Below are 26001 nucleotides of genomic sequence, written 5' to 3'. Positions count from 1 at the left end.
TCGGAAAGTACACACCCTAAGGTATTCGCTGATGGGCATAGTGAGTTCATAGAACTTTTTATTTTTTGTCACAAGTTAGCGGAAAATGATGATTTTTTTTTTTTTTTTTTTTTTTTCTTGCAAAGTCTCATATTCCACTAACTTGTGACAAAAAATAAAAACTTCTATGAACTCACTATGCCCATCACGAAATACCTTGGGGTCTCTTCTTTCCAAAATGGGGTCACTTGTGGGGTAGTTATACTGCCCTGGCATTCTAGGGGCCCAAATGTGTGGTAAGGAGTTTGAAATCAAATTCTGAAAAAAATGACCTGTCAAATCCGAAAGGTGCTCTTTGGAATATGGGCCCCTTTGCCCACCTAGGCTGCAAAAAAGTGTCACACATCTGGTATCTCCGTACTCAGGAGAAGGTGGGGAATGTGTTTTGGGGTGTCATTTTATATATACCCATGCTGGGTGAGAGAAATATCTTGGCAAAAGACAACTTTTCCCATTTTTTTATACAAAGTTGGCATTTGACCAAGATATTTATCTCACCCAGCATGGGTATATATAAAATGACACCCCAAAACACATTCCCCACCTTCTCCTGAGTACGGAGATACCAGATGTGTGACACTTTTTTGCAGCCTAGGTGGGCAAAGGGGCCCATATTCCAAAGAGCACCTTTCGGATTTGACAGGTCATTTTTTTCAGAATTTGATTTCAAACTCCTTACCACACATTTGGGCCCCTAGAATGCCAGGGCAGTATAACTACCCCACAAGTGACCCCATTTTGGAAAGAAGACACCCCAAGGTATTCCGTGAGGGGCATGGCAAGTTCCTACAATTTTTTATTTTTTGTCACAAGTTAGTGGAAAATGATTGTATGAAAAAAAAAAAAAAAAAAAAAAAAAATATCATCATTTTCCACTAACTTGTGACAAAAAATAAAAAATTGTAGGAACTTGCCATGCCCCTCACGGAATACCTTGGGGTGTCTTCTTTCCAAAATGGGGTCACTTGTGGGGTAGTTATACTGCCCTGGCATTCTAGGGGCCCAAATGTGTGGTAAGGAGTTTGAAATCAAATTCTGAAAAAAATGACCTGTCAAATCCGAAAGGTGCTCTTTGGAATATGGGCCCCTTTGCCCACCTAGGCTGCAAAAAAGTGTCACACATCTGGTATCTCCGTACTCAGGAGAAGGTGGGGAATGTGTTTTGGGGTGTCATTTTATATGACAAAGAAAGAAAAAAATGAACGGCACAGATTTCTTCATTCGCATCGATCAATGTGGATGAAAAAATCTCTGCCAAAAAAAGAAAAAGGAGGGGAAAGGCGTCTGCCAGGACATAGGAGCTCCGCCCAACATCCATACCCACTTCAGCTCGTATGCCCTGGCAAACCAGATTTCTCCATTCACATCAATCGATGTGGATGAATAAATCATTGCCGGGATTTTTTTTTTTATATATACAAAGTGTTTGCCAAAGTATATGAACACCGCCACCTCCTCAGCTCATATGCCTCGGCAAACGTATCTTTTACTGCAGAGGAGAAATCTCGTCTTGCAGCGCCGCATACACCGACTTGCGTGTAATCTGACAGCAGCGCAATGCTTCTGTCCGAATGCACATCAGTGCTGCAGCTAGTCGATCGGTTGGTCCACCTGAAAGGTAAAAAAAACAAAACAAAAAAGAAAAAACCAGGCCGCAAAGCAATAACTTTATTAACTGTTGAACAGAACATAGAAACTTTTTTTAAACTTTTTTTAACTGAACATTTAACTTTTTTACTTACCGGTATTTTTTTTTTTGTTTAGTTTTTTTTACCTTTTATAGAACAAACCTCTCCTTCCCCATGGGACAATGTGCAAAGCGCAAATCGCCCAAAGATGTGGCGAAGTACATTATGCACTTTATCCCCGGTGAAAGGAGAGGTTTGCAGCAGCTGTGAGTGAATGGGCCCTAATAGCCCTGTGTGCCTGTCCTGGTGAGATGTGATCCCTATGCTAGGTGTACCTGTGTGTGGTACTTCCGGAAACACTCTCCATAGCATAGGGCAGGGTGGTCAGCACAGTCAGGACAGAAATAGCGGGTGTCACGCCTTATTCCACTCCTGCTACAGACACGACATCTTTTTCGGGGTGACGGTTGGGTTGAGGTACCAGGAACGACACTGGGGAAATGTCGCTCGTGTAGACGGCTAACTACACTGGTGGATGGGGCCACGGAACCTCCTGGGTAAAGGAGGTTCTCGATGATCTCTTCCTGGAATTTGAGGAAGGATCCTGTTCTCCCAGCCTTACTGTAGAGAACAAAACTATTGTAGAGCGCCAATTGAATTAAATATACAGACACGTTCTTATACCAGCGTCTGGTTCTGCGGGAAACTAAATACGGAGACAACATCTGGTCATTGAAGTCCACCCCTCCCATGAGCGCATTATAGTCGTGGACACAGAGGGGCTTTTCAATGACACGGGTTGCTCGCTCAATTTGGATTGTCGTGTCTGCGTGAATGGAGGAGAGCATGTAAACGTCACGCTTGTCTCTCCATTTCACCGTGAGCAGTTCTTCGTTACACAAGGCAGCCCTCTGCCCCCTTGCAAGACGGGTGGTTACAAGCCGTTGGGGGAAGCCCACGCGACTAGTTCGCGCGGTGCCACACGCGCAAATCCGTTCTAGAAACAAATGCCTAAAGAGGGCCACACTTGTGTAGAAATTGTCCACATAAAGATGGTACCCCTTGCCGAATAAGGGTGACACCAAGTCCCAGACTGTCTTCCCACTGCTCCCCAGGTAGTCAGGGCAACCGACCGGCTCCAGGGTCTGATCTTTTCCCTCATAGATCCGAAATTTGTGGGTATAGCCTGTGGCCCTTTCACAGAGCTTATACAATTTGACCCCATACCGGGCACGCTTGCTTGGGATGTATTGTTTGAAGCCAAGGCGCCCGGTAAAATGTATTAGGGACTCGTCTACGCAGATGTTTTGCTCAGGGGTATACAAATCTGCAAATTTCAGGTTGAAATGGTCTATGAGGGGCCGAATTTTGTGGAGCCGGTCAAAAGCAGGGTGGCCTCTGGGACGGGAGGTGGTATTGTCGCTAAAATGCAGAAAACGTAGGATGGTCTCAAATCGTGTCCTGGACATAGCAGCAGAGAACATGGGCATGTGATGAATTGGGTGCGTTGACCAATATGACCGCAATTCATGCTTTTTTGTCAGGCCCATGTTGAGGAGAAGGCCCAAAAAAAATTTAAGTTCGGAAACTTGGACTGGTTTCCACCGGAAAGGCTGGGCATAATAGCTTCCCGGGTTAGCGGTTATAAATTGTGTGGCATACTGGTTGGTCTCTGCCACGACTAAGTCCAAGAGCTCCGCAGTCAAGAACAGCTCAAAAAATCCCCCGTCTCAACCAGAACTCCAGACTGGGCGGTGAAAGGGGGAACTACTGGTGCGGCTGAAGTTGGTGACTGCCAATCAGGATTTGCCAGCACCTCAGGGACTCTAGGGGCTCTACGGGCCCGTCTTTGCGGTGGCTGCGACGGGGTAACTATTGCACGTGCCACCGTACCAGCTTCAACTGCCCTTCTGGTGCTCGCTACTTCACCAGGTTGTACGGCAGTGCTGGTACTAGGTCCAGGAAGGGCTGCGCTGCTGGTGTATGCCTCACCACGTGATCCGGCAGCGACAGCCCCACTCTGCTGCTCTTGAAGCGGATCCTGCGTAACCTGTGGTCTAGCGACATGGGGCCGGGTACGCCTGGTGCTGCCAGGGACCTCCACCTCCTCGTCCGAACTTTGGGTCAGAGAGCCACTGCTTTCTACAGGTTCATATTCTGACCCGCTAGATTCGTCAGATGAGGGTTCCCACTCCTCATCCGACTGGGTCAGAATCCTGTAGGCCTCTTCAGAAGAATACCCCCTGTTTGACATTTTGGACTACTAAATTTAGGGGTATTCCCTGAGACTACCCAAGAAAAAAAGCAAACCTGTCTTACAAAGGGGAGGCTAGCGAAGTACCGGAGGCTGCTGCGGTTGATAAAAAATATCAAAACTGATTTTTTTATCGCCGCAGTGCGTGTAAAATGAATGTGCAGTGATCAAAAAATATATATTTTTTGTCACTGCGGTGGGGCGGGCGTGGGTGAACGCACGTGTGGGCGACCGATCAGGCCTGATCGGGCAAACACTGCGTTTTGGGTGGAGGGCGAGCTAAGGTGACACTAATACTATTATAGATCTGACCGTGATCAGTTTTGATCACTTACAGATACTATAAAAGTACAAATGCTGATTAGCGATACGCTAAACAGCGAATAAAAGTGACTGCGGTGCGGTGGGGTGGGCGCTAACTGACGCTAACTACCTAACCAAGGGGCCTAAACTATCCCTAAAACCTAACAGCCAATACCAGTGAAAAAAAAAATGTGACAGTTTACACTGATCACTTTTTTTCCTTTCACTAGTGATTGACAGGGGCGATCAAAGGGGTGATCAAAGGGTTAATTGGGGTGCAGGTGGGTGATCTGGGGCTAAGGTGTAGTGTTGGTGTACTCACAGTTCAGTCTGCTTCTCTGCTGGATCCAACCGACGAAAAGGACCAGCACAGGAGCAGAGAAGCCATATAACAGATCATATTTACTAATATGATCTGTTATATGACTTTGGATTGGATTTTTTGAAAATCGCCAGCCTGCCAGCCAATGATCGTTGCTGGCAGGCTGGTGACGAAATACTTCTTTTAATTTTGCCGGCCCGCGATGCGCATGCGCGGGCCGGCTTTGAGCGAAATCTCGCGTCTCGCGAGATGACGCGTATATGCGTGACTCTGCGCAGCGCTGCCACCTCCGGAACGCAATCCTGCGTTAGGCGGTCCGGAGGTGGTTAAAGGGAGTCTGTCACCTCCATATGGCCATATACAGTGCTTACGTGGCTCTGTAGCACACCTATACAGGATTGTAGCGGTACCTTTGTCTTTGTCTTTAGACTTGCACCAGCAGGAAAAACAACGTTTAATTCATATGCAAATGAGCACCCGCAAGTGCCCAGGGGCGGCGTTCAGTGTGTAGGTGCCCAGGCTGCTCTGCCTTCTTTTCACTTTACTCCTCCCCAGCCTCTTCCTTTGCCTGCCCTCCAAGTCTCTTGCCTCATCGATAGGGCAAAGGAAGAGACTGGGATGAGTAAAGTGAAAAGAAGGCAGAGCAACCTGGGCACCTACACACTGAACGCCGCCCCTGGGCACTTGCGAGTGCTCATTTGCATATGAATTAAACTTCGTTTTTCCTGCTGGTGCAAGTCTAAAGAATAGAACAAAGGTACCGTTACAATCCTGTATAGGTGTGCTACAGAGCCATGTAAGCACTGTATATGGCCATATGGAGGTGACAGTCTCCCTTTAAGGGTAAATGCACACGTTCAGGATTTATGTGCGGACAATCTGCACTGAAATCTGCAGGTGTTCACAAGGAAATCCTTGTGGTCAATCTGCATCAATTGGTGCACATTTTACTGTCCCCATTGAAGTCAATGGAGAAAATCCGGTCTGGAAAAATAAAATAAATTGACATATGCTGCAGATTTTAAAATCCGCACCAGAGGTCAAAATCCGCATTCGAAAAATCTGCATCGTGTGCATGATAATTTCAAATTCTCATACAGTAGAATACAATATAGTGTCTTGCAAAAGTATTCACCCCCCTTGACTTTTTTCATGTTTTGTTACATTACAGCCTTAAGTTCAATGTTTTGTTAATCTGAATTTAATGTGATTGATCAGAACACAATAGTCTAAGTTGTTGAAGTGAAATAAGAAAAATATATAAATAAAACTATTGTTTAGAAATAGAAAACAGAAAATTGGCATGTGGGTATGTATTCACCCCCTTGGTTAGGAAGGCCAAAGAAAGCTCTGGTGCAACCAATTACCTTCAGAAGTTATTTAATTAGTGAAATGATGTCCACATAAGTGTCACATGATCAGCCATTACATATACACACCTTTTTTGAAAGGCCCCAGAGGCTGCAACACCTAAGCAAGAGGCATCACTAACCAAACACTGTCATGAAGACCAAGGAACTCTCCAAACAAGTAAGGGACAATGTTGTTGAGAAGTACAAGGCAGGGTTAGGTTATAAATAAATATCCAAATCTTTGATGATCCCCAGGAGCACTATCAAATCTATCATAACCAAATGGAAAGAACATGGCACAACAGCAAACCTGCCAAGAGACGGCCGCCCACCAAAACTCATGGCAAGGAGGGCATTAATCAGAGAGGCAGCACAAAGACCTAAGGTAACCCTGGAGGAGCTGCACAGTTCAACAGCAGAGACTGGAGTGTAGTATCGGTACATAGGACCACAATAAGCCGTACGCTCCACAGAGTTGGACTTTATGGCAGAGTGGCCAGAAGAAAGAATTACTTTCAGCGAGAAACAAAAAGGCGAGTTGTGAGTTTGTGAAAAGGCATGTGGGAGACTCTCAAAATGTATGGAGGAAGGTGCTCTGGTCTGAGGAGACTAAAATTTAACTTTTCGGCCATCAAAGAAAATGCTATGTCTGGCGCAAACCAACACATCACATCACCCAAAGAACACCATCTCCACAGTGAAACATGGTGGCGGCAGCATCACGCCGTGGGGATGTTTTTCAGCAGCCGGGACTGGGAAACTGGTCAGAGTTGAGGGAAAGATGGATGGTGCCAAATACAGGGATATTCTTGAGCAAAACCTATACCACTCTGTGATTTGAGGCTCGGACGGAGGTTCACCTTCCAACAGGACAATGACCACAAACACACTGATAAAGCAACACTTGAGTGGTTTAAGGGGAAACATGTAAATGTGTTGGAATGGCCTAGTCAAAGCCCAGATCTCAATCCAATAGAAAATCTGTGGTCAGACTTAAAGATTGCTGTTCACAAGCGCAAACCATCCAACTTGAAGGAACTGGAGCAGTTTTGCAAGGAGGAATGGGCAAAAATCCCAGTGGTAAGATGTGGCATGTAACCACAAAGCTCAGTTTAAGGCCTCATGCACATGACCATACAGTTTTTTGCGGTCCGCAAATTGCGGATCCGCAAAACACGAAAGCCGCCCGTGTGCCTTCCGCAATTTGCGGAACAGAACAGGCGGCCCATTGTAGAAATGCCTATTCTTGTCCGCAAAACGGACAAGAATAGGACATGTTTTATATTTTTTTTTTGCAGGGCCACGGAACGGAGCAACGGATGCGGACAGCATTGAAGTGAATGGATCCGCACCCGAGCTGCAAAAACTGCGGCTCTGATGCGGACCATAACATCGGTCGTGTGCATGAGGCCTTACCCTCACTACTCTGATCTTTGTTGGAAAGGCTTATCCACTCAAGGGACTTACTTTCACCTATGCAGGTCTTGCCCTATAATATACAAGTTTTGGATTATTGTTTTAACAAATTCCTCAGAACCAACATCCCAGCAACTATGAACTTAGCATTGTGTTTTCTACAAAACCAAATTTATTCCTCAACCAGTTAAAACAGTGTGTTTTCATATAATTTTGGCAGCTAGAGGGTCTTCAAAATAACCCTCATGTAATTTATCTGTAAGACATTAAAACCAAAAGCTAGACCTTCTAACTCCCCACTCCTTTTACCTACCTCTTATTCTTGAACTTCTTGAGAAACCTTGGCGTGGTGCTCGGGCTCAGACATGTCCTACACGTAGGACATGTTGGCTAATCTCTAAATTTTAAAATCAGTTTGAGGGTTTAGTAAGACCGCAGAGTGTGCACCTGTCTTTGCTATTATTATATTGCTACCTCTTATTCTCTATAAACATGACTATGCAGTATAATTCATCTGCCATCATTACTACTTGTCATATTATCCTTATTTATTGTATTAACAACCTATAGTTCTTCATTCAACATGTATTTTTTATTTTCAGTTTTTATAATATGAAGGCAAGGAGTAAAAAACTAAAAGAAAGAAAAGCAGAAAATCACTGTAGCAGAATAAACAAAAGACACATCACGCGATGCTTGCCACACCCGTGTCATAAAGATGCTATTTGAACCGTCCTATTAAAAACGACACCTCGCACCCCCCACCCAGAAAAAGTTCTCATACGGCTACATCACAAGAAAAAATAAAAATAAAAAATTAGGACCTGAAATCAATAGCCACCCAGCATCTTATTTTGTACTCTTCCTTTGTGACGATGAGCATGTAAACAATGAAGGGAATACTGCACTAGCACGGCCTTCTCTTAAACCAGCTGATTGGCGGGGGTTTCAGGTGTCGGACCCCCGCCGATCTGATATTGATGACCTATCCTGAGGATAAATCATCAGTATTAAAATCCCAGAAAACCCCTTTAAGTCTCAAATATGCTCATTGTGAAACACGTAGAGAATAAAGGTGTTCATATTTTTGTCACTGTCTGCAGCGGATGGCCGTCATGGGATTGTGCGTGTTGATAGAGTCCCACTTGCTGCAAAGCTAGTCGATGTTCCATGTATATTAGAATGTTTGAAAACCATTGACAAGAAGACTTTCTACAAGACTTCTGACATCTGCCAGGTAAGGCTTTCTTTTACCATTTAGATGTAAACGCACCAGTAAATAGTATTTTTGTTTGTAATGCTTCATTTATTTTTAGATGTTAGTTTGTTCCCTTGATGGTGACCTTTACCCTCCTCTAGAGGAACCAACTGGAGCAAGTGACCCAAAGACCAGCAAAAAAAAGGACAGGGACAGGGAAAAGAAATTTATTTGGAATCATGGCAGTAAGTCTTATTTTATTGAGGAAGATCTAAGGTAATGTTAGTATTATGATGAGGGATCTGTAAAGGCCCTGTTTTTGTAAAGGAGCTGTCCACAATTGACTTTGTCTGCATCGGAGCATGTGACCTCATCCATGGAGGAAGTTAACATGTGGGCGCCGGTAGTGCAGTAAAGACAGGGACCCACAGAGCCAGAATTGAACGTTGAAGAGTGGAATTAAAAAGAATGTATTTATTTTTAGGTAAAATTGTGGACAATCTCTTTAATTTTTGTTTAACACTTTGTCCTCTTCTTTTTAGTAACCCTACCTCTAAAGAATGTGCGCAAAAGGCGCTTCAGGAAAACTGCCAAAAAAAAGGTGCGTGGCCTTTTTTTTATTTTTACAATTGTACACTGCAGTGTAGCTGTTTTTCAGTGGCTAAAATATTGATCCTTGCATTTTCAGTACATCGAGTCTCCAGATGTGGAGAAAGAAGTGAAACGTCTTTTGAGCACAGATGCAGAGGCAGTCAGTGTCCGTATCTTTTTTCTGTAATGATTAGTTTACTGATGCAGTTATCCGAAAAACAGAAATATGGTGGTAAATATGATGTAGGAAGCAGGGCTGTGGAGTCGGAGGCAATTTCGGGTACCTGGAGTCGGCAAAAAATGAACCGACTCCGACTCCTACTAAATTTAAATTGGAATACAAAGTAAAAAAAAAGCAAGTTTAAATGTCCCAATTCACAAAAAGTTATAATTAATTACCGTATTTTTCTCCCTATAAGAAGCACCTGCCCATAAGACGCACCTAGGTTTTTGAGGAGGAAAATAAGAAAAAAAATATTTTGAACCAAAAGGTGTGCTTTTGGTGGGTTTTGAACTAATGGTGGTCTGTGGATGGCACTGTTATGGGGGGGTCTGTGGATGGCACTGTTATGGGGGCATCTGTGGATGGCACTGTTATGGGGGCATCTGTGGATGGCACTGTTATGGGGGCATCTGTGGATGGCACTGTTATGGGGGCATCTGTGGATGGCACTGTTATGGGGGCATCTGTGGATGGCACTGTTATGGGGGCATCTGTGGATGGCACTGTTATGGGGGCATCTGTGGATGGCACTGTTATGGGGGCATCTGTGGATGGCACTGTTATGGGGGCATCTGTGGATGGCACTGTTATGGGGGCATCTTATCTTATGTGTCATCCACAGATCCCCAATAACAGTGTCATCCACAGATCCCTCACTAACTTTTTGGCAGTCAGGAGGCTGGGCGGGCGCTCTCAGCGTAGCTCACTACATCACGCACCTGCGCCGCCTGCTTCATTTATAAAGTGGGCGGAGCAGGTGCGTGACATAGTGAGCTACGCCCACCCAGCCTCCTGACTGCCAAGAAGTTAGTAGTAAGTAGTACAGCGCTAGATTTAAGATGATTGGAATACTTTAACAATACCCACAAGTTAGATATGATTACCGTATACTACAGTGAGCGGGGCCCGGTGTGGTAGAATACAGTGACTGCACCGGGCCCTGCTGCCATTACAGAAACGGATGCCGGCCCCTCCTCCCTCTCAGCCTATTCACCGGACAGCAGTCGCAGCATTCGCCCCATAAGACGCACTGCTATTTTTCCTGTGCGTCTTATAGGGCGAAAAATACAGTACTTCTCTACTGTAAGAATAAAGGCCAATGCATGCAGTGCGTCACGTTACCGCAAAACGAACACGTTACGTGACCATGAAGAAGCATGCTTTTCATATGCTTCACTATATGGCACGCAACGCACAGTTATGGAGCAGCAATACTTATACTTTCCATTGTGTTGTGTTCCGCTGTGAAAGGGAACGCAACACCCATGGTTAACCTAGCCTCTCACTGATAACTGAGGACTAGACACTTGTATAAGTGAAGGGAATGGATAGTCAATAGTTCAAGACTGAAGCTGTAAACCATTTGAAAAACTGCTGTCATTCAGCTAAGGCTATAAAAACTTGTAAACTCAGATTGTTAGCTTAAACGTTAAACATGACTATGGGATTCTACTAGGGAAATCATGTTTTACAATAAATGCCCCTTCCTGGATCCTCCCACTGCCCTATCTTCAGCAGAAGATCAGCACACAAAGGAGAAGGCAGCAGCTTCCTAGCCAGTAGTTCTGTGGTAATGACATGTATGTTGCTTTTCTTTCCTTCAAGGAATGTATAAAATACATTCGCATATTAAATACAGAGGAGTTGGAAGTACCAAAAACTGAGGAGTCGGAGCATTTATCTACTGACTCCACAGCCCTGGTGGGAAGAGAGGTAATTGTCAGTAAATGAGTTATCCGTTGTTCTTATAAGACGTACCCAAACATACTCTTATTTAGAATACACAAAAATAAGAGACCTTCTTTTTCTTTTTTAAATGCCTTGAGGGATTTTATTAAAGGGAACCTGTCACCGGGATTTTGGGTATAGAGCTGAGGACATAGGCTGCTAGATGGCCGCTAGCACATCTGCAATATCCATTCCCCATAGCTCTGTGTGCTTTTATTGTGTCAAAAAAATGATTGTATATGTAAATTAGGCAAGTAAGAACTCCAAGGGGCTGTTACTAATGTTTCCGGAGCCCAGCCACACCCACTGTGAGGGAGCCCAGCACAGCCCCGCATACTCTTAATCTCCTCATTGCTCCCTGACGTCACAAAACTAGAGCGCCATAATCTCGCGATGCACGAGCTAGCGCATGCGCAGTGTCGGCATAGTGTTCCTGCCCTGTGCTGGCATCGGCGTCAGGGAACGAACTGCGCATCTAGCTTTGTGACGTCGGGGAGCAAGGAGGATATTCGGAGTATGCGGGGCGGTTCTGGGCTCCTTCACAGTGGGAGTGGCTGGGCTCAGAGTCAGAGAACGCTGGACTCCTCTCTGAAGCATGGAGGAGACAGGACTCATCTAAGGTTCATTTACATATATATATATAATCGTTGTGTTTTTTTTGACACAATAAAAGCACACAGAGCTATGGGGCCTGGGTATTGCGGATGTGCTAGCGGCCATCTAGCAGCCCATGTCCTCAGCTCTATACACAAAATCCAGGTGACAGGTTCCCTTTAAGGCTGGCATTTCTGACTCTTTTCCGCACCTACAACGAGAACAGTGCGCCCTCCATTAATTTCAATGGGGCCGCCAAAAATAGCCGAGCACTGGCTTGGCTATTTCCGTCTGTACCATAGAAATGAATGAGAGCAGGGGGGTGCGCTCCCATTTACTTGTATGGGAGCAACGCTTAGTGGTGGACGGACCCCGGGAAACCAGTGGTCCTCCAGTCACAGCTCTTTCCGCTCCGTTCTCCTTGTAGGTGCGGGTCCCAGAGGTGGGACCCGCACCTATCAGACAATGGGGGCATATCCTAGCGATTATGCCCCGATTGTATGTGATGGGATAACCCCTTTAATTGTGCATCATAACTAGCTTGTCACTGTTATTCAGTGGAACAGTACGATTATGTACCAAATATGTGTAGTTTTGTGGGGGATTTTAATTTTATTTATTTTTTGTACTTTTGCACAATATCATGTTGCCACATTCCAGGAGCCAGAACTTATTTTTGATCTGTGGTAGATGTATAAGGGCTTGTTGTTTTTTGGGGAAGATGATACTTATTAACGTTTGATTTTTTGGGGGCGAGAGAATAGGAAAAAACAGCACAGTTTTTCTTGTATTTAACTGTGTTCACGGGCAGTTTAACCCGTGATGTAGTGTTATGTCGCAGAGCAGTGTAAAGTGTATGGAGCAAGCTCACTTGCTGAGCCTTTGCCATACAAATCGGGTGCCAGCTTTGCAATATAGCAGGCACCCGGCCACAATGACTGGGTTCGGAGGTGACACTGATCTTGGTCATTTAACCCCTCAGATGCTGCAGTCAATAGAGCTTGCTCTACCTTCTGATCTGAGCCCCATCGGCAAAATCGCAGATCTTTGATCGGTTGCTTTGACTGTCTGGGGCTGCCTGAAAAGCTGCACACTAGACACTGCTTCTCAGACAGCTTCTCCGAATCCCATAGACCACAATCCCTAATGGGACTAAAACTTATCGTAAAGGGAAATATGGGAAAAAATGTACAAAAAAGCTGAAATATAAAAAATTCACAACACCCCCCGTTACCAATTTTACATATCAAAGTAAAGAATAAAAAATAAACATAACCGGTATTGCCACATCCGAACTTTTAAAATATTTTTCCTGCGCGGTGTACTTGTACTTGTGTGATTTGCCTTTTTTTTTTTTTTCGTCACCTTGTCCACCCAAAAATTTAATAAAAAGTGATCAAGAATTCCTATGTACCCCTAGTGGTACCTTTTATACAGCTCTCTAGTCAAATATAAAAGTTATAGCTGTCAGAATATGGCAATGTACTAAAACATAATAAAACTATATACATTTGGTATCACCATAATTGTACTGGTAAGCAGAATAAGCTTGTCATGTAATTTTAGTGCACAGTGAACTTCGTAAAAACAAAACCGAAAAAACACACAGAATTCTTTCTTGTTTTCCAGTGCAAGGTATGGCAAAATAAAAAGTGCCCTTAAAAATACAACTTGTCCTGCAAAAAACGAGCCTTTCTACAACTAGGTAAACAGAGAACAAAAAAGTGTCTGTTGAAAGGCGGCAAAGGAAAAATAAAAATAAAAATAGCGTCCTGAAAGGGTTAACTAACATCTTCATTATGTGTTGCGGTGTGATAGCATATATATATGTGCATATGTTTTATATGTTTTTACCACTTTTACAAAATAACATAACTTTTAATAGGAAAAATGGTTTTATTTTAAAAAATAAACTTTATAACCCCCCCCCCCCCCTATTTTTGTTAGGAAACATTTTTAAAATGTAGTCGTATACTTTCTATACTAATGCCTTATAGCTTTTATCAATGTAAGGGGGTCATTCACACAACCATTAATAAGAAAATTCATGTATTAAAAATAAGTGCAGGGAAATGGCGGCATCAACTGAAAGGGGGCACAATGGTAACAATTCATACTAATTCAACTAAATGAAATCCAAGTTAAAGTGAAAGAAATAATAATACAAGTATGCAAAGGACAGAATCAATTACCCATCGTGTGCCTCCTCCGGGATGGCGCCAACTCCGACGAGCGTTTCGGCGAACCCACAGAAGGTTCGTCAAAACGTGCGTCTGGGTTGGCACGATCCCTGAGGAGGCACACTATGGGTAGTTGATTCTGCCCTTTGCATACTTGTATTATTATTTCTTGCACTGTAACTTGGATTTCATGGATTAGTATGAATTGTTACCATTGTGCCCCCTTTCGGTTGATGCCGCCATTTCCCTGCACTTGTTTTTAATACATGAATTTTCTTATTAATTTTGCAAATTCAGTGTACTATTTACTTCATGCGGTCTGGTAGTCTTCTATAAGCATTTTTATTACTGTCACAAGTTTTCGCCTACTGAGTTGAATTAAAAATTCATGTTCCGTGTTTGCATCGATCACGTGTGCATATGCCTTCCTTTTTTTTTACATCATTCTAATTTCTCTAACATTACAGACACAGCAAAATAGTGTAATCCTTAATTTAAAAAGAAACAAATGCAGATGAAAAATTAAGTAACACACAAATACAGAAAAAAAACATTGCATCCTTTTTTTTATTCGTATTTTATATGCAAGTATAAATGAGCGATCAGAAAGGACTCGTAGATATAGGTGGATGTTATGTTGCTTGTGGAGTTTTGCCATTTTTCCTTGAAAATAACAATTAGGATGGGAGGTGATCGCTGAAGATGAGTCCAAAGAAAATGAAAATCTGACTGGCCTAGATGGTTCTCCTGGAATGTCTGGAATGAAACAAGGGCGTGGGTCTTTAGGTACATTTTTCATTCTTTTTGCTGTTTTTTGAAGTTGCTTGTTATATTTGTTGGGGGATGTATGTACCATATACAGTATTAATATCACTTAATGGCACTGTATGTTAAGGTTACCAGTTGTGTATATCTGTAAAACTTTCTGGTTCTCTCTCTCTTTTTATACCAAGATGGCTGCTGTTACAGTTTGTTGAAATGTATTGTATGTTTGGAACTTAAAGAGGACCTTTTATCAGAAAATAGTGTGTTAAATTCTTATACGACCTTATGGGGCTGCTCTCACTGATGGGGACTCCAAGATGGCGCTCGATCCGGATGTCTATAAGCTCGTGAATCTCGCGAGAACTTGAGCTCCTTCTCCCTGGCTAAGAGCGGGGCGCTGCGATTGGATGCTATCACTGCCAGGGAGAGCATAACCGCGCCCACCAGAACGTAGAGAACAACGCCTACTATAACTTCGTCGCCTCATTTGCATATGAGGCGACGAAACTAACGGAGAGCGTAGCGGCTGAATGGGGGGTCCATTTGAAAAATAAAAAGTGTCCGGACATCAGTGAGAGCAGCCCCATAAGGTCGTATAAGAATTTAAGACACTATTTTCTGATGAAAGGTCCTCTTTAATCCACACAAGTAAACCAAGTTCTGCCTCATCACAAGCTACTAGTGTATTCTCTAACCCACAACCAACAGGTTATGGGCCCAGCTCTAGACATTAGAAAAAGGAAAACTACAAGCAAGTAAGTGCTGCGAGGAAACAAGAGCTGCATCCAATTCACTGAAAGATGGCAAATGCTTCAGATATGAAGTTTACAATAGCAAAGCTCAACAATACCAACTACCAGCTATGGAAGTTTAAGCTTGAAATGTTGTTATCCAAAGATGACTTGTGGCAGGTACTAGATACACACAGACCCAATGACAACCCGGAAGAATGGGACAGAAAAAACAGGCGGGCAAAAGCAGTCATAAGCCTGTTAGTGGAGGATGATAAACTCATTCATGTAAGGAAAGAAAACATAGCTAAAGGTATGTGGACTGCATTACAAAAACTGCATGAACGGGCAAGCCTAAACAGTAAACTCTGTCTGCTGCGCAAACTGTATAAGATGAGGCTGGAAAAAGGGCAGGAAATGGGTGAACATGTAAAGGCTATGCTAGAGATTGTGGACCAGCCTGGTGCAATAGGTGAAGAAATGAAAGACAATCATGTAGTAGCATTCCTGCTATGCAGTCTTCCAGAATCATAAAGTGCCCTTATAAATGCTCAAGAAACTAGACCGGAAACTGAACTGACGCTAGAATATGTTAAGGGAAAATTAATTGATGAATACAGCAGAAGAAAGGAAAATCTGCATAGTGAAGAGAACGAGAGATCAGAGACGGCTCTGAAGGTGCATGGAGGCATAAGACAAAGCAAAGAAATAAACCAGGGTATGTTTTCGCTGCAAAAAAGGCCGGTCATCTGAAAAAGAACTGTTCAATCTGGAAAGCTGAGCAGTGAAAGCGGGAGCTACCCACAAGAGAGAGCTAAAGTGGTCATGAAAGTGCATCATGGAGTGGTACTTTTAAAGTGACTCAGAATAGTACCTTACACGGATGGTACATTGATTCAGGGGCAACAAGTCACATGACAAGCGACGAGACAAAGTCTTCCTAGCAAATGGGAAAAGTATTACAGCAGAAGGTAATGGTCAAGGGTTTCTGAACTGTAAAACGACATCGGGGGCAAGCAGAGCCTCCTTGTAAAGAATGTTCTGTATGTTCCAAGTCTAGAAGGAAGCCTCCTATCAGTTAAAAACCCTTGCAAGCAATGGACTCACTGTCCAGTTCAGAGGTAATGAATGCACAATTCAAAATGGAAAGCAAATTCTAGCAAGAGGAAGGTTAAATGAACATCAAGCGGCAACTCATAACCTACATGACAAGTCCATCCACTTGGGGCATCGAAACCCAGAAGCTATAAAGGACTTTGCAAAGAGAGGTCTATCAGAAGACATGAAAATATTGCCTTGCCACACACTCAGCAAGTGCACGTGTTGCATCAAAGCAAAGGCCACCTGAACCTCTTTTCCACAGACCAGTCAGAGAAAAACCACTAAACCCATGGAACTGATACACAGTGATGTGTTCGGACCAAAGAAACAAGGTATGTATTGTACCATACACCCTGAGCAAAACGGCGTAGCAGAAAGAAAGAATCGCACTCTTGTAGAAATGACCAGACGTATGATTTCAGACGCTGCATTACCTAACAAATACTGGGGAGAAGCGATAATGACTGCAACATACCTACAAAACAGGCTCTCTTCAAAAGCTATTGATAGTACACCATGTGGAATGGATCAAAACCTAACGTAGGGCACATCAGCGTGTTTGGCTATAAAGCATATGCCTACATTCCAAGTGAGAAACTTTCCAAGTTGGAAAACAAAGCCATAGAAGGCATTCTGGTGGGCTACAATGAGCAGAGTAAGGCTACTTTCACACGAGCGTTCGGAGCGGATCCGTCTGATGTTTCATCAGACGGATCCGCTCCGATAATGCAGACGTTTGCATCCGTTCAGAACGGAACCGTCTGCATTATTACTTAGAAAATTTTCTAAGTCAGAAAGTAGCCTGAGCGGATCCGTTCAGACTTTACATTGAAAGTCAATGGGGAACGGATCCGCTTGAAGATTGAGCCATATGGTGTCATCTTCAAGCGGATCCGTCCCCATTGACTTCCATTATAAGTCTGGACGGATCCGGTCGCCTCCGCACGGCCAGGCGGACACCCGAACGCTGCAAGCAGCGTTCAGGTGTCCGCTCACTGAGCGGAGCGGAGGCTGAGCGCTGGCAGGCGGATGCATTCTCAGTGGATCCGCCTCCACTGAGAATGCATTAGGGCCAGACGGATGCGTTCGGGGCCGCTCGTGAGCCCCTTCAAACGGAGCGCACGAGCGGACACCCGAACGCTCGTGTGAAAGTAGCCTAAGGGATATAGAATTCTTTGTCCAAAGACCAACAAGGTCACAGTAAGCTGCAGTGTTTATTTTGATGAAAGCGAAGCACCAGATAATACAATTCTTGAAAAATGTGGAGAGGATTTGCGCGTTGAATCCGCAAGAAACGCTGACCCATGCAAAGCAGGACAAGAGCCTGAGCAAGAAGTGGAACTTACAATCAACGAGCCAGTACCCACTGAACAACAAGAAATCAGAAGATCCCCTCGGATGACAAAAGGGATACCACCATTAAACACAGGAGCCAACATCCTGGGAAGACATAGAAACTTTGCCGAGAAGGGAAGCCGATCAGTGGAGAAAAGCAACTGAAGAAGCAATAAAATCCCTTCAAGAAACTAAAACTTGGTCGCTAACAGAACTCCCTCCTGGTCGCATTTTAAAGTGAAATACAATCATCTATAGATACAAAGCAAGATTAGTTGCCAAGAGATACTCCCAGAAATTTGGAGATGTTTACGATGAGACATTTGCTCCAGTTGTGAAACATTCCACCATAAGAACGTTCCTTAGCATTGCTGCCGTAAAGGGAATGCAAGTGAAGCACCTAGACGTCAAAACTGCTTTTCTGTATGGAGACATCAAGGCGGAACAGACACCAGGAATTGAGAAGGAAAAGAACCTTGTATGAAAACTGCAAAAGAGCATCTAGGGGTTCAAGCAAGCGGGGAGAGTGTGGAATGAAAAAGTGAACAAAATACAAAAGAAGGATTCTCAAGAAGTGAAGATCCATGTCTGTATTCAAAGAATCAAGAGAACAAATGGACATACATCCTAATTTATGTTGATGACATATTGACATGTTTTGAACAAGAAGGGGACTATGACCAAATAGTTCACAAACTGAAACAAAATTTTGAAATTAGAGTTGGGGAACATTACTCACTATGTAGGAATTCAAATAGAGCGGGAAGAGGATGGAAGCTATTTTCTTAATCAAAGTCAGAAAATTACAGAAATATTAGAACAGTTTCACATGCAAGATGCAAAGGAAGCGAGAACACCAATAGAACCAGATTATCCGAAAAACAATGGAAGAGAAAACTTGTTACCTAACAATGATTATTACCGCAGGGCAATCGGAAAATTGCTATAAATCGCCACCGTGACAAGACCAGATATCGCCATAGCAGTGGGAATGCTTTGCAGGAAAGTCGCAACACCATGTCAACATGATTGGAATGCAGTAAAGAGGATAATGTAGTACCTAAAGGGAACACATCGGATGAAGCAGTGACTTCCAGCATTGTCAAACCCAAAAGGGATTGGATATGTGGACGCAGATTGGGCTGGAGACACCACTGACCCCAAATCTACAAGTGGTAACAATAAGCTGGTCTAGTCAGAAACAAGTGACTGTTGCACTCTCTTCAACTGAAGCGGAATACATAGCAGCACATGCATGTCAAGAAGCCATTTGGATTCGTCAACTTCTACTAGACATGGGACTGAATATGTCATAACGCACACCCATCTTTGAAGACAATCAGGGATGCATAAAGCTTACGAACTCTGAGAAGATTAACCCAAGAACCAAGCAAATTGATGTAAAATATCATCTGCTCATGGACATGCAAGAACAAGGGGTTATCGACATCCAGTACTGTCCATCAGAGGAGATGACTGCAGACTCATTCATCCAACCGGTGCCAAGGGAACGTCATTGTTTTCTATAAAAGAGACTGAATGTCGTACAATGAGACTGAATGTTGTATAATTATGTACATGCTATTGAGAAGGGGTGTTGGGGATGCAACAGCATGTACCATATACAGTATTGTGTATTAATATCACTTGACCAGTAGATGGTACTGTATGTTAAGGTTACCAGTTGTGTAGATCTGTAAAACTAGTTGGTATTCTCTCTCTCTCTCTCTCTCTCTCTCTCTCTCTCTTTTTATACCAAGATGGCTGCTGTTACAGTTTGCTAAAATGTCTTGTATTTTTAGAACTTAATCCACACAAGTAAACCAAGTTCTGCCTTATCACAAGCTACTAGTGTCTTCTCTAACCCACAACCAACAATATTAAATAGGTTTTCTGAGTGTCATCGGTATGTGATTGGTAGGGTCAGGCTCTCAGAACCCCCCGCAGTCAACTGTTTGAGGGGATCAGCTTGCTGCACAGTGTGATCCATTGGATAACGGCTGTGCTTGATTAGCCTCATTCACTGCAGCCTCTTCAAACAGCTGATTGTTGTGGGTCTGACTCTGCCAATCAAATACTAAAGACCTATCCTGACCTATTGCTTCTCTTTATCTTCACTGTGGCCCATAAAACTATTTTACATGCATGGCTTTCCCTGCAGCTGCCGCCTTTTTATTCAGGATGGATTAGTGGGCGACTGTGCTTATTTTTAGCTAAAATCTTTTTTTTTAATTGGTCTTTATTATTAAATATGGAATCTTCTTCTTTTCTTTTCTTTTTTTTGTACATAGCGGAGATGCTCTACTAGCTGCCTGTGGATTTTCTGTCTTTTCCGTCATCTGGGGAGCAGACAGGCTTCTTATCTCTGCTCTCTGCCATTATAAACACTAATTATAGCTCAATTATTATCTTACTGATAAAGATTTGGCTTAAAGGAAATGTGTCACAAAAAACTTTTATCTAACGACTAAAACCAGAAAGCAACACATCTCTTCTTTTTACTCATCTGTTTTTATTTTCTGATTGTAGATTTTTTTACATTTTATTTCCTGAACATTATTATGGGGCGCCATCTTGCCTGAGCTGTTCTTAACAGCATTTACACAGCATTAAAAATAAATTGCTTTATGGCATCACATTGGTCATCGACACAATGGTCAGGAGGGGACCTCATTGACTACAATTGGAGAGTTTTCTAGGCACGCTGTGTTATCTGTGCAGAGGTCATTGTACAAGGAAAGTATAGATGAGATTTGACAATCACCTATTGTGAATGGAGGATCCTGTCTAATCTATACACAGAGGTGATATCATTACAGTCAGGATTAGAATGAGTTAACTGCAGTGATCTGTATAAACCAAGAAGTGGCGCCTATTATTAGACATAGTGGCCAGTGTGAAAACTGCAGGATTTTTTGTTTTAGTTTAAATATAAAAAGCGACAAGGAAAATTTAAAAATAAGATCACAAATTATTTAAAAATGTTAAACATAAAGTGATTTAAACAGCAGATCATTTTCTGATGACACTTTCCTTTTAAATAAGTGTTTTCGACCGCTCAGTAGTTTAGAGATTAGGTTTATTAGATGAACGGCACAAAGTGAAAGAACCAGTCACACAGTTAGAAAAACAGTTAACCCTTTGGCTTAATATTTTTAATAAAGGCCAATTGGAAATATGATTTTTTTGCCAAAAATGAGTAAAATGCAATCATAAACAAAAATTGCCTCCAAAGGTGCTTTTAAATAAAAAGGTGACTAACTTTGAAACCTTAAACAACTTGTAGCGTTCTATGATTACAATGGGATGTTGTAATGTTTATGGGTCAGTAATGATCATTTCCCTATTATTATTTCTACACCTGATAACTTTCTCTTTCTTCTCCTTTTTTTTCTGTATTTGTTGCAGAAAATGCAATAACAAAAGGTTAAAAACTAGCCCTTTTTTTTCCCATATTTTATAGTCTATACTTTTTTTTTAATGGCTAAAGCAGACGAGATTATATCATCGTATCATGCATTTCAATCCTGAAATTGGTTCACTAATGTAGATTTATTTTGTATTTATTTACTTGTATTACATTTTTTTCAAAACACTTTCAGTGGAACGAGATGAACTTCGTGAGATCTTTAATGACATTAGTAGCAGCAGTGATGGAGAGGAAGAGGAAAGAGAACGGCAAGAAGAGGAAGACCTGAACATTATGGAAACTGAAGATGAGCAGAGAGGGCGTTCAAATGGCCAGGATGGGGGTACCAATCAGATAGGTAAATGTTAACATTTGTAAAATCTCATATTACTTTTCCTGCTTATAATCCTGCTAAAACTACATTGTTTTACTGGTTTTGTGTTTACAGCATTGTCTAAATGTTATAAATGACATGATATCTTTATTCTGCGGTAGGGTTGTTGCGGGTATCGAAATTTCGATGCCCAATCGATACTTTTGTATCGATACCGGGATTTCCATTTTTTCAATACTGGGCTGCCCGCTCATGTTTCCTCAGCAGCACAGGGGAGAAGGAAGCAGTCTTTCCCTCCTCCTGTGCTGCCGCTGCCACCAATGAACGGAGAGAGGGGCGGGCGCACTGCGCCACCAATGATAGGACTTTTCCTACACAGAGCGGCGCCCAGAGATGTCCCAGCACTTACCATGATTCCTGGGCGCCGCTCCGTTCGCCTGCTGTGCCCAATTACGGTCTCCTCTCCTGCTCCATATGCTAATTACTATCGGAGCAATGGGGGGGAGACATCAGCTTCTCTAGTGGGCATTCCTGGACAGCGCTACAGCCAGGGAGAAGGAACGCCCACTAGAGAAGCTGATGTCTCCTCCCCATTGCTCCGATCGTAATTAGCATATGGAGCAGGAGAGGAGACAGTAATGGGGGCACTGCGGGCGAACGGAGCGGCGCCCAGGAATAATAGTAAGTGCTGGGACATCTCTGGGCGCCGCTCTGTGTAGCCTAATACTTAAAGTCTGGACTCATGTAAAGTAGTCAGTCTTTAACACATTATACAGGAGGCGGGTGACAGCAGCAGAATCGCATTGCCGGCACCCTGCCCCTGACAAGGAGCTGCGATCAGCGGCAGTTAACCCCTCAGGTGCCGCTGATCTGCCAGTACCTGCCTCCTGTATTAAGGGGTAATTATCATTGGTAGCGCAGTGCGCCCTCCTCCCCCTCAACCCCCCACCCCATTAAAATCATTGGCACAGTGCCCCCTCCCCCACCCCCAAGTATTAAAATCATTGGTGGCAGTGGCCACAGGGTCCTCTCCCCTCCCCCTCATTGGTGGCAGTGGCAGCTTCTGATCGGAGCCCCAGCAGTGTAAGCCTGGGGCTCCGATCGGTTACCATGGCAGCCAGGACGCTACTGAAGCCCTGGCTGCCATGGTAACATCCCTGATGCTGTGTGCACAGGGCAGCAGGGACAGTGTGAAGTTCTATTCACCCTGATAGAGGGATGAAAAAAATCTGAGGTTCTGGCCCCTAAGGGGGGTAAATAGTTATTAAATAAAAAGTGTAAAAAAAAAAAAAAAAAAACACCAAAATATTAAGTATGAATCACCCCCTTTCCCAATTTCATATATAAAATGTATAAACAATAAATAAACATATTACATATCGCCACATCAGAAAAGTCCAAACTATTAAAATATAAAAAAAATCTATGCGGTGAACTCCAAAACAGAAAACATAAACAAAAACTGTGCGATTCGCCATTTTTCAAAATGCGGAATGCACGTGGCTTTTTGGTTTATTTTCTCGCGTGGTATCTAGTATCAAAATACTTTTTTATGGTATCGAAACCGAATCAAAAATTTGGTATCGCAACAACTCTATTCTGCGGGTCAGTATGATTACAAGGATAACAAATTTATCTAGTTTAAAGAGGACCTTTCACTAGTTTAAAAACTAAAAACGAACTATATCAGTGGGCAGAGCGGCGCCCAGGGGTCCCCCTGCACTTACTAGTATGTTGGGGGCGCCGCTCCGTTCGCCCGGTATAGGCTCCGGTGTCTGCAGCTCCCTCTGTTGTACTGGGCGGAGTTTTTGTATTAGGGTTGTCCCTTGCTGCAGCGCTGGCCAATCGTAGCGCACAGCTCTTAGCCTGGGAGTTAGTTTTTAGTTTTTAAACTAGTGAAAGGTCCTCTTTAAACAGTTGGCCTCGGTGCCGACAACCCGTTAAATGTCCTTGCTGCTGCTGCCTCATTCCTGGCCACTTTTGGTCCCCACAGGACCAGAAAGTGGCTTGGTCCTGGGACCTCTGAGGTCATTGACTATCATCAGTGGTCACATGTCACTAGCAGTGATGTACAGTTCAAGCAGATGTGATCACTCAGGCCCGTGATTTATCTTTACATCGCCATATTTTGATGGAATACAAAGCGCTAAAAAAATATATTGCTGATACAAATGACATTTATATTTTTATTATTTATTTGTTTTTGGGGAAAGGGGTGATTTTAAATTTTAAATTTTTTTTTTGTTACTATTAACCTTATTAAGTACATCAAAAAATTTTATTTCCTCGAGTAATAACTTTAGTTTTTTTTTTTATGCACACTTAGCCACATGAGGGCTTGTTTTTTGCAAGGCAAGTTTTACTTTCTAATGGCACCAATTATTATTGCATACGATGTAGTGGGAAACTGGAAAAAAATCCAAATGGAGTGGCTATTCTGCCATAGTTTTATAGGTTTTGTTTTTACGGTGTTCCCTGAGCAGTAAAATTGAGCTTTTCCACGTCCTTCTCTGGGTCAATCACAGCGATACCACATTTGTATAGTTTTTCTTGTGTTTCAATACATACAAAAAATTAAAACTTTGATTAAAAATAAAGTGATTTTTGATTTGCTTCACTGTATTTAGACCCGCATAACTTTTTTTTACGGTTATGTCTACGGAGCTGTGTGAGGGCTCTTTTTTGAGGGGTTATCGGTAGTTTTCAACAATACCATTTTGGAGTGTGTAACTTTTATTAATACAAATGCTGAATCTTTTTTTTTCTTCTGTTATGATGTTCCTCGTACGGGATAAATATGTTTATATTTTAATAGTTCAGGCATTTAATAGTTCAGGTGCTTTTGTTTATTTTTATTATGGTGAATTGATTTTTTTTTATTTTTACTTCTATTAAGTCCCTTTAAGGGGACTTGAACATGCAATTGTTAGATCGCCTGTCCCATAGGTTGCAGTGAAATACAACTGCAGCCTATTGGACATTTTAATAAGTTTCTATGGTAGTCTCAGATCCTTCAGAAGGACCGAGGCTACCACAGTGAATAAATGGTTCCCATGATCAGCACGCGAGGGATGCATTTGGAAAGCTGACTCAGGGTAAATACCGCTGTGAAAGATGTGAGCATGTTGCCCAACTGGAAGCTTGTGTTAGAGATCTGGGAGAGCAAAATGCAACACTGAGGGCGACTGACTATCTTGAGAGGAGCATGCTGCTCACTGAGCAAGCAGTTAGTGGGGTAGATATGGAAGTTGGAGATCAGTTGGTGGATCAAAAGGAACAGGCAGGTCGCTGGGTTAATGTATTTAAAGAGAGTAGAAAGGGATGCAAATAGAGGAGGGTCAATCCGGTCTCTGAGCTTCCAAGCAAAACTGCCAAGTTGGGCAATGATGCAAGTGTCCGTTTCAGAAAGGGCAGCCCTAGCCGCTGTTGTCCCGAACAGCCGGGAGAACAGCCCAGCTAGTAGTCGGGTGGATGGTATTGCAGGTAGACCTAGACAGATAGTGGTTATAGGGGATTCTATAATCAGGAAGACAGAATAATTTGTCACCAAGACCGCCTCAACTGAATGGTTTGCTGTCTCCCTGGTGTCAGGGTTCAGCATGTGGTGGAACGGGTGGATAAATTACTGGGAGGGGCTGGGGATGACCCACCTGTTGTGGTCCATGTTGGTACCAATGACAAAATAAATGGTAGGTGGAAGGTCCTTAAGGTTAATTTTAAAGAACTAGGCTCCAAACTGAAGGGAAGGACCTCCAAGGTAGTGATCTCAGGAATACTGCCTGTGCCATGCACTACACAGGGCCGTTAGCGGGAGCTTAGGGAGTTAAATGCATGGCTTATGTCTTGGTGTAGAGCAGAAGGGTTTGGGTTCCTAGACCACTGGGATTACTATTCAATGGGGTACAAACTGTTTTCCGCAGATAATTTGCACCTTAATGGAAGGGGAGCTGCTGTGTTGGGGGAGAGAATTCTGGCTGGGGTGGCAATGCATTTAAACTAGGGGGGAGGGGGGAGGATATGGCTATAAGTATGGAGGTAGACAGGTTAGAGAGGGGGTCGGAATATGTTGTTGGGGGGAGCATAAGAAAAGTGGATAAAGAGATCAGTCAGTCGCAAACCAACTCTGAAGGAGGAAAAAATGATCATACAAAAATCAAAAAATACATTTCCTAAAAGTGTAAAATTTGATGACAACTTAAAATGTATGTTCACAAATGCCAAAAGTCTAGCAAGCAAAATGGGAGAGCTAGAGGCCTTGGTACTGGAGAAATGTATTGATGTAGTTGGTGTTGCTGAGACATGGCTGGACTCTTTTCATTACTGGGCTGTAAATCTTCAAGGTTTTACACTCTTTAGAATTGCATGGGCTAAACGCAAAGGTGGTGGTGTATGTTTGTATGCCAGGAGTCGGGGTGGTAAATATTGAGTTTTGTTTGGCTGTTTACCCTTGCTTTGTTACTGGGAAAAAATGGATTAAAATTGAAAATCTGCCAAAAAA

At 43.0% G+C, this 26001-nt stretch overlaps 1 protein-coding gene across 2 annotated transcripts in view; it reads left to right on the top strand.

The window, feature by feature from the left end:
• TAF7L (TATA-box binding protein associated factor 7 like) overlaps positions 1-26001 on the top strand; it is a 76035-nt gene that overhangs the window by 31364 nt on the left and 18670 nt on the right. For both annotated transcript variants that reach the window (XM_040442355.1, XM_040442356.1), the window contains exons 5-10: positions 8418-8551; positions 8631-8757; positions 9055-9113; positions 9201-9273; positions 14510-14614; positions 21363-21527. In XM_040442355.1, coding sequence (XP_040298289.1) covers positions 8418-8551; positions 8631-8757; positions 9055-9113; positions 9201-9273; positions 14510-14614; positions 21363-21527 — 663 coding nt within the window. The remainder of the gene's footprint in view (positions 1-8417; positions 8552-8630; positions 8758-9054; positions 9114-9200; positions 9274-14509; positions 14615-21362; positions 21528-26001) is intronic.

This window comes from Bufo bufo, chromosome 8 (assembly GCF_905171765.1).
Source record: "Bufo bufo chromosome 8, aBufBuf1.1, whole genome shotgun sequence".
NCBI classification, from domain to species: Eukaryota; Metazoa; Chordata; class Amphibia; order Anura; family Bufonidae; genus Bufo; species Bufo bufo.
The sequence above is the reverse complement of the archived record's forward strand: the minus strand, read 5'-3'. Positions and strand labels throughout refer to the sequence as shown.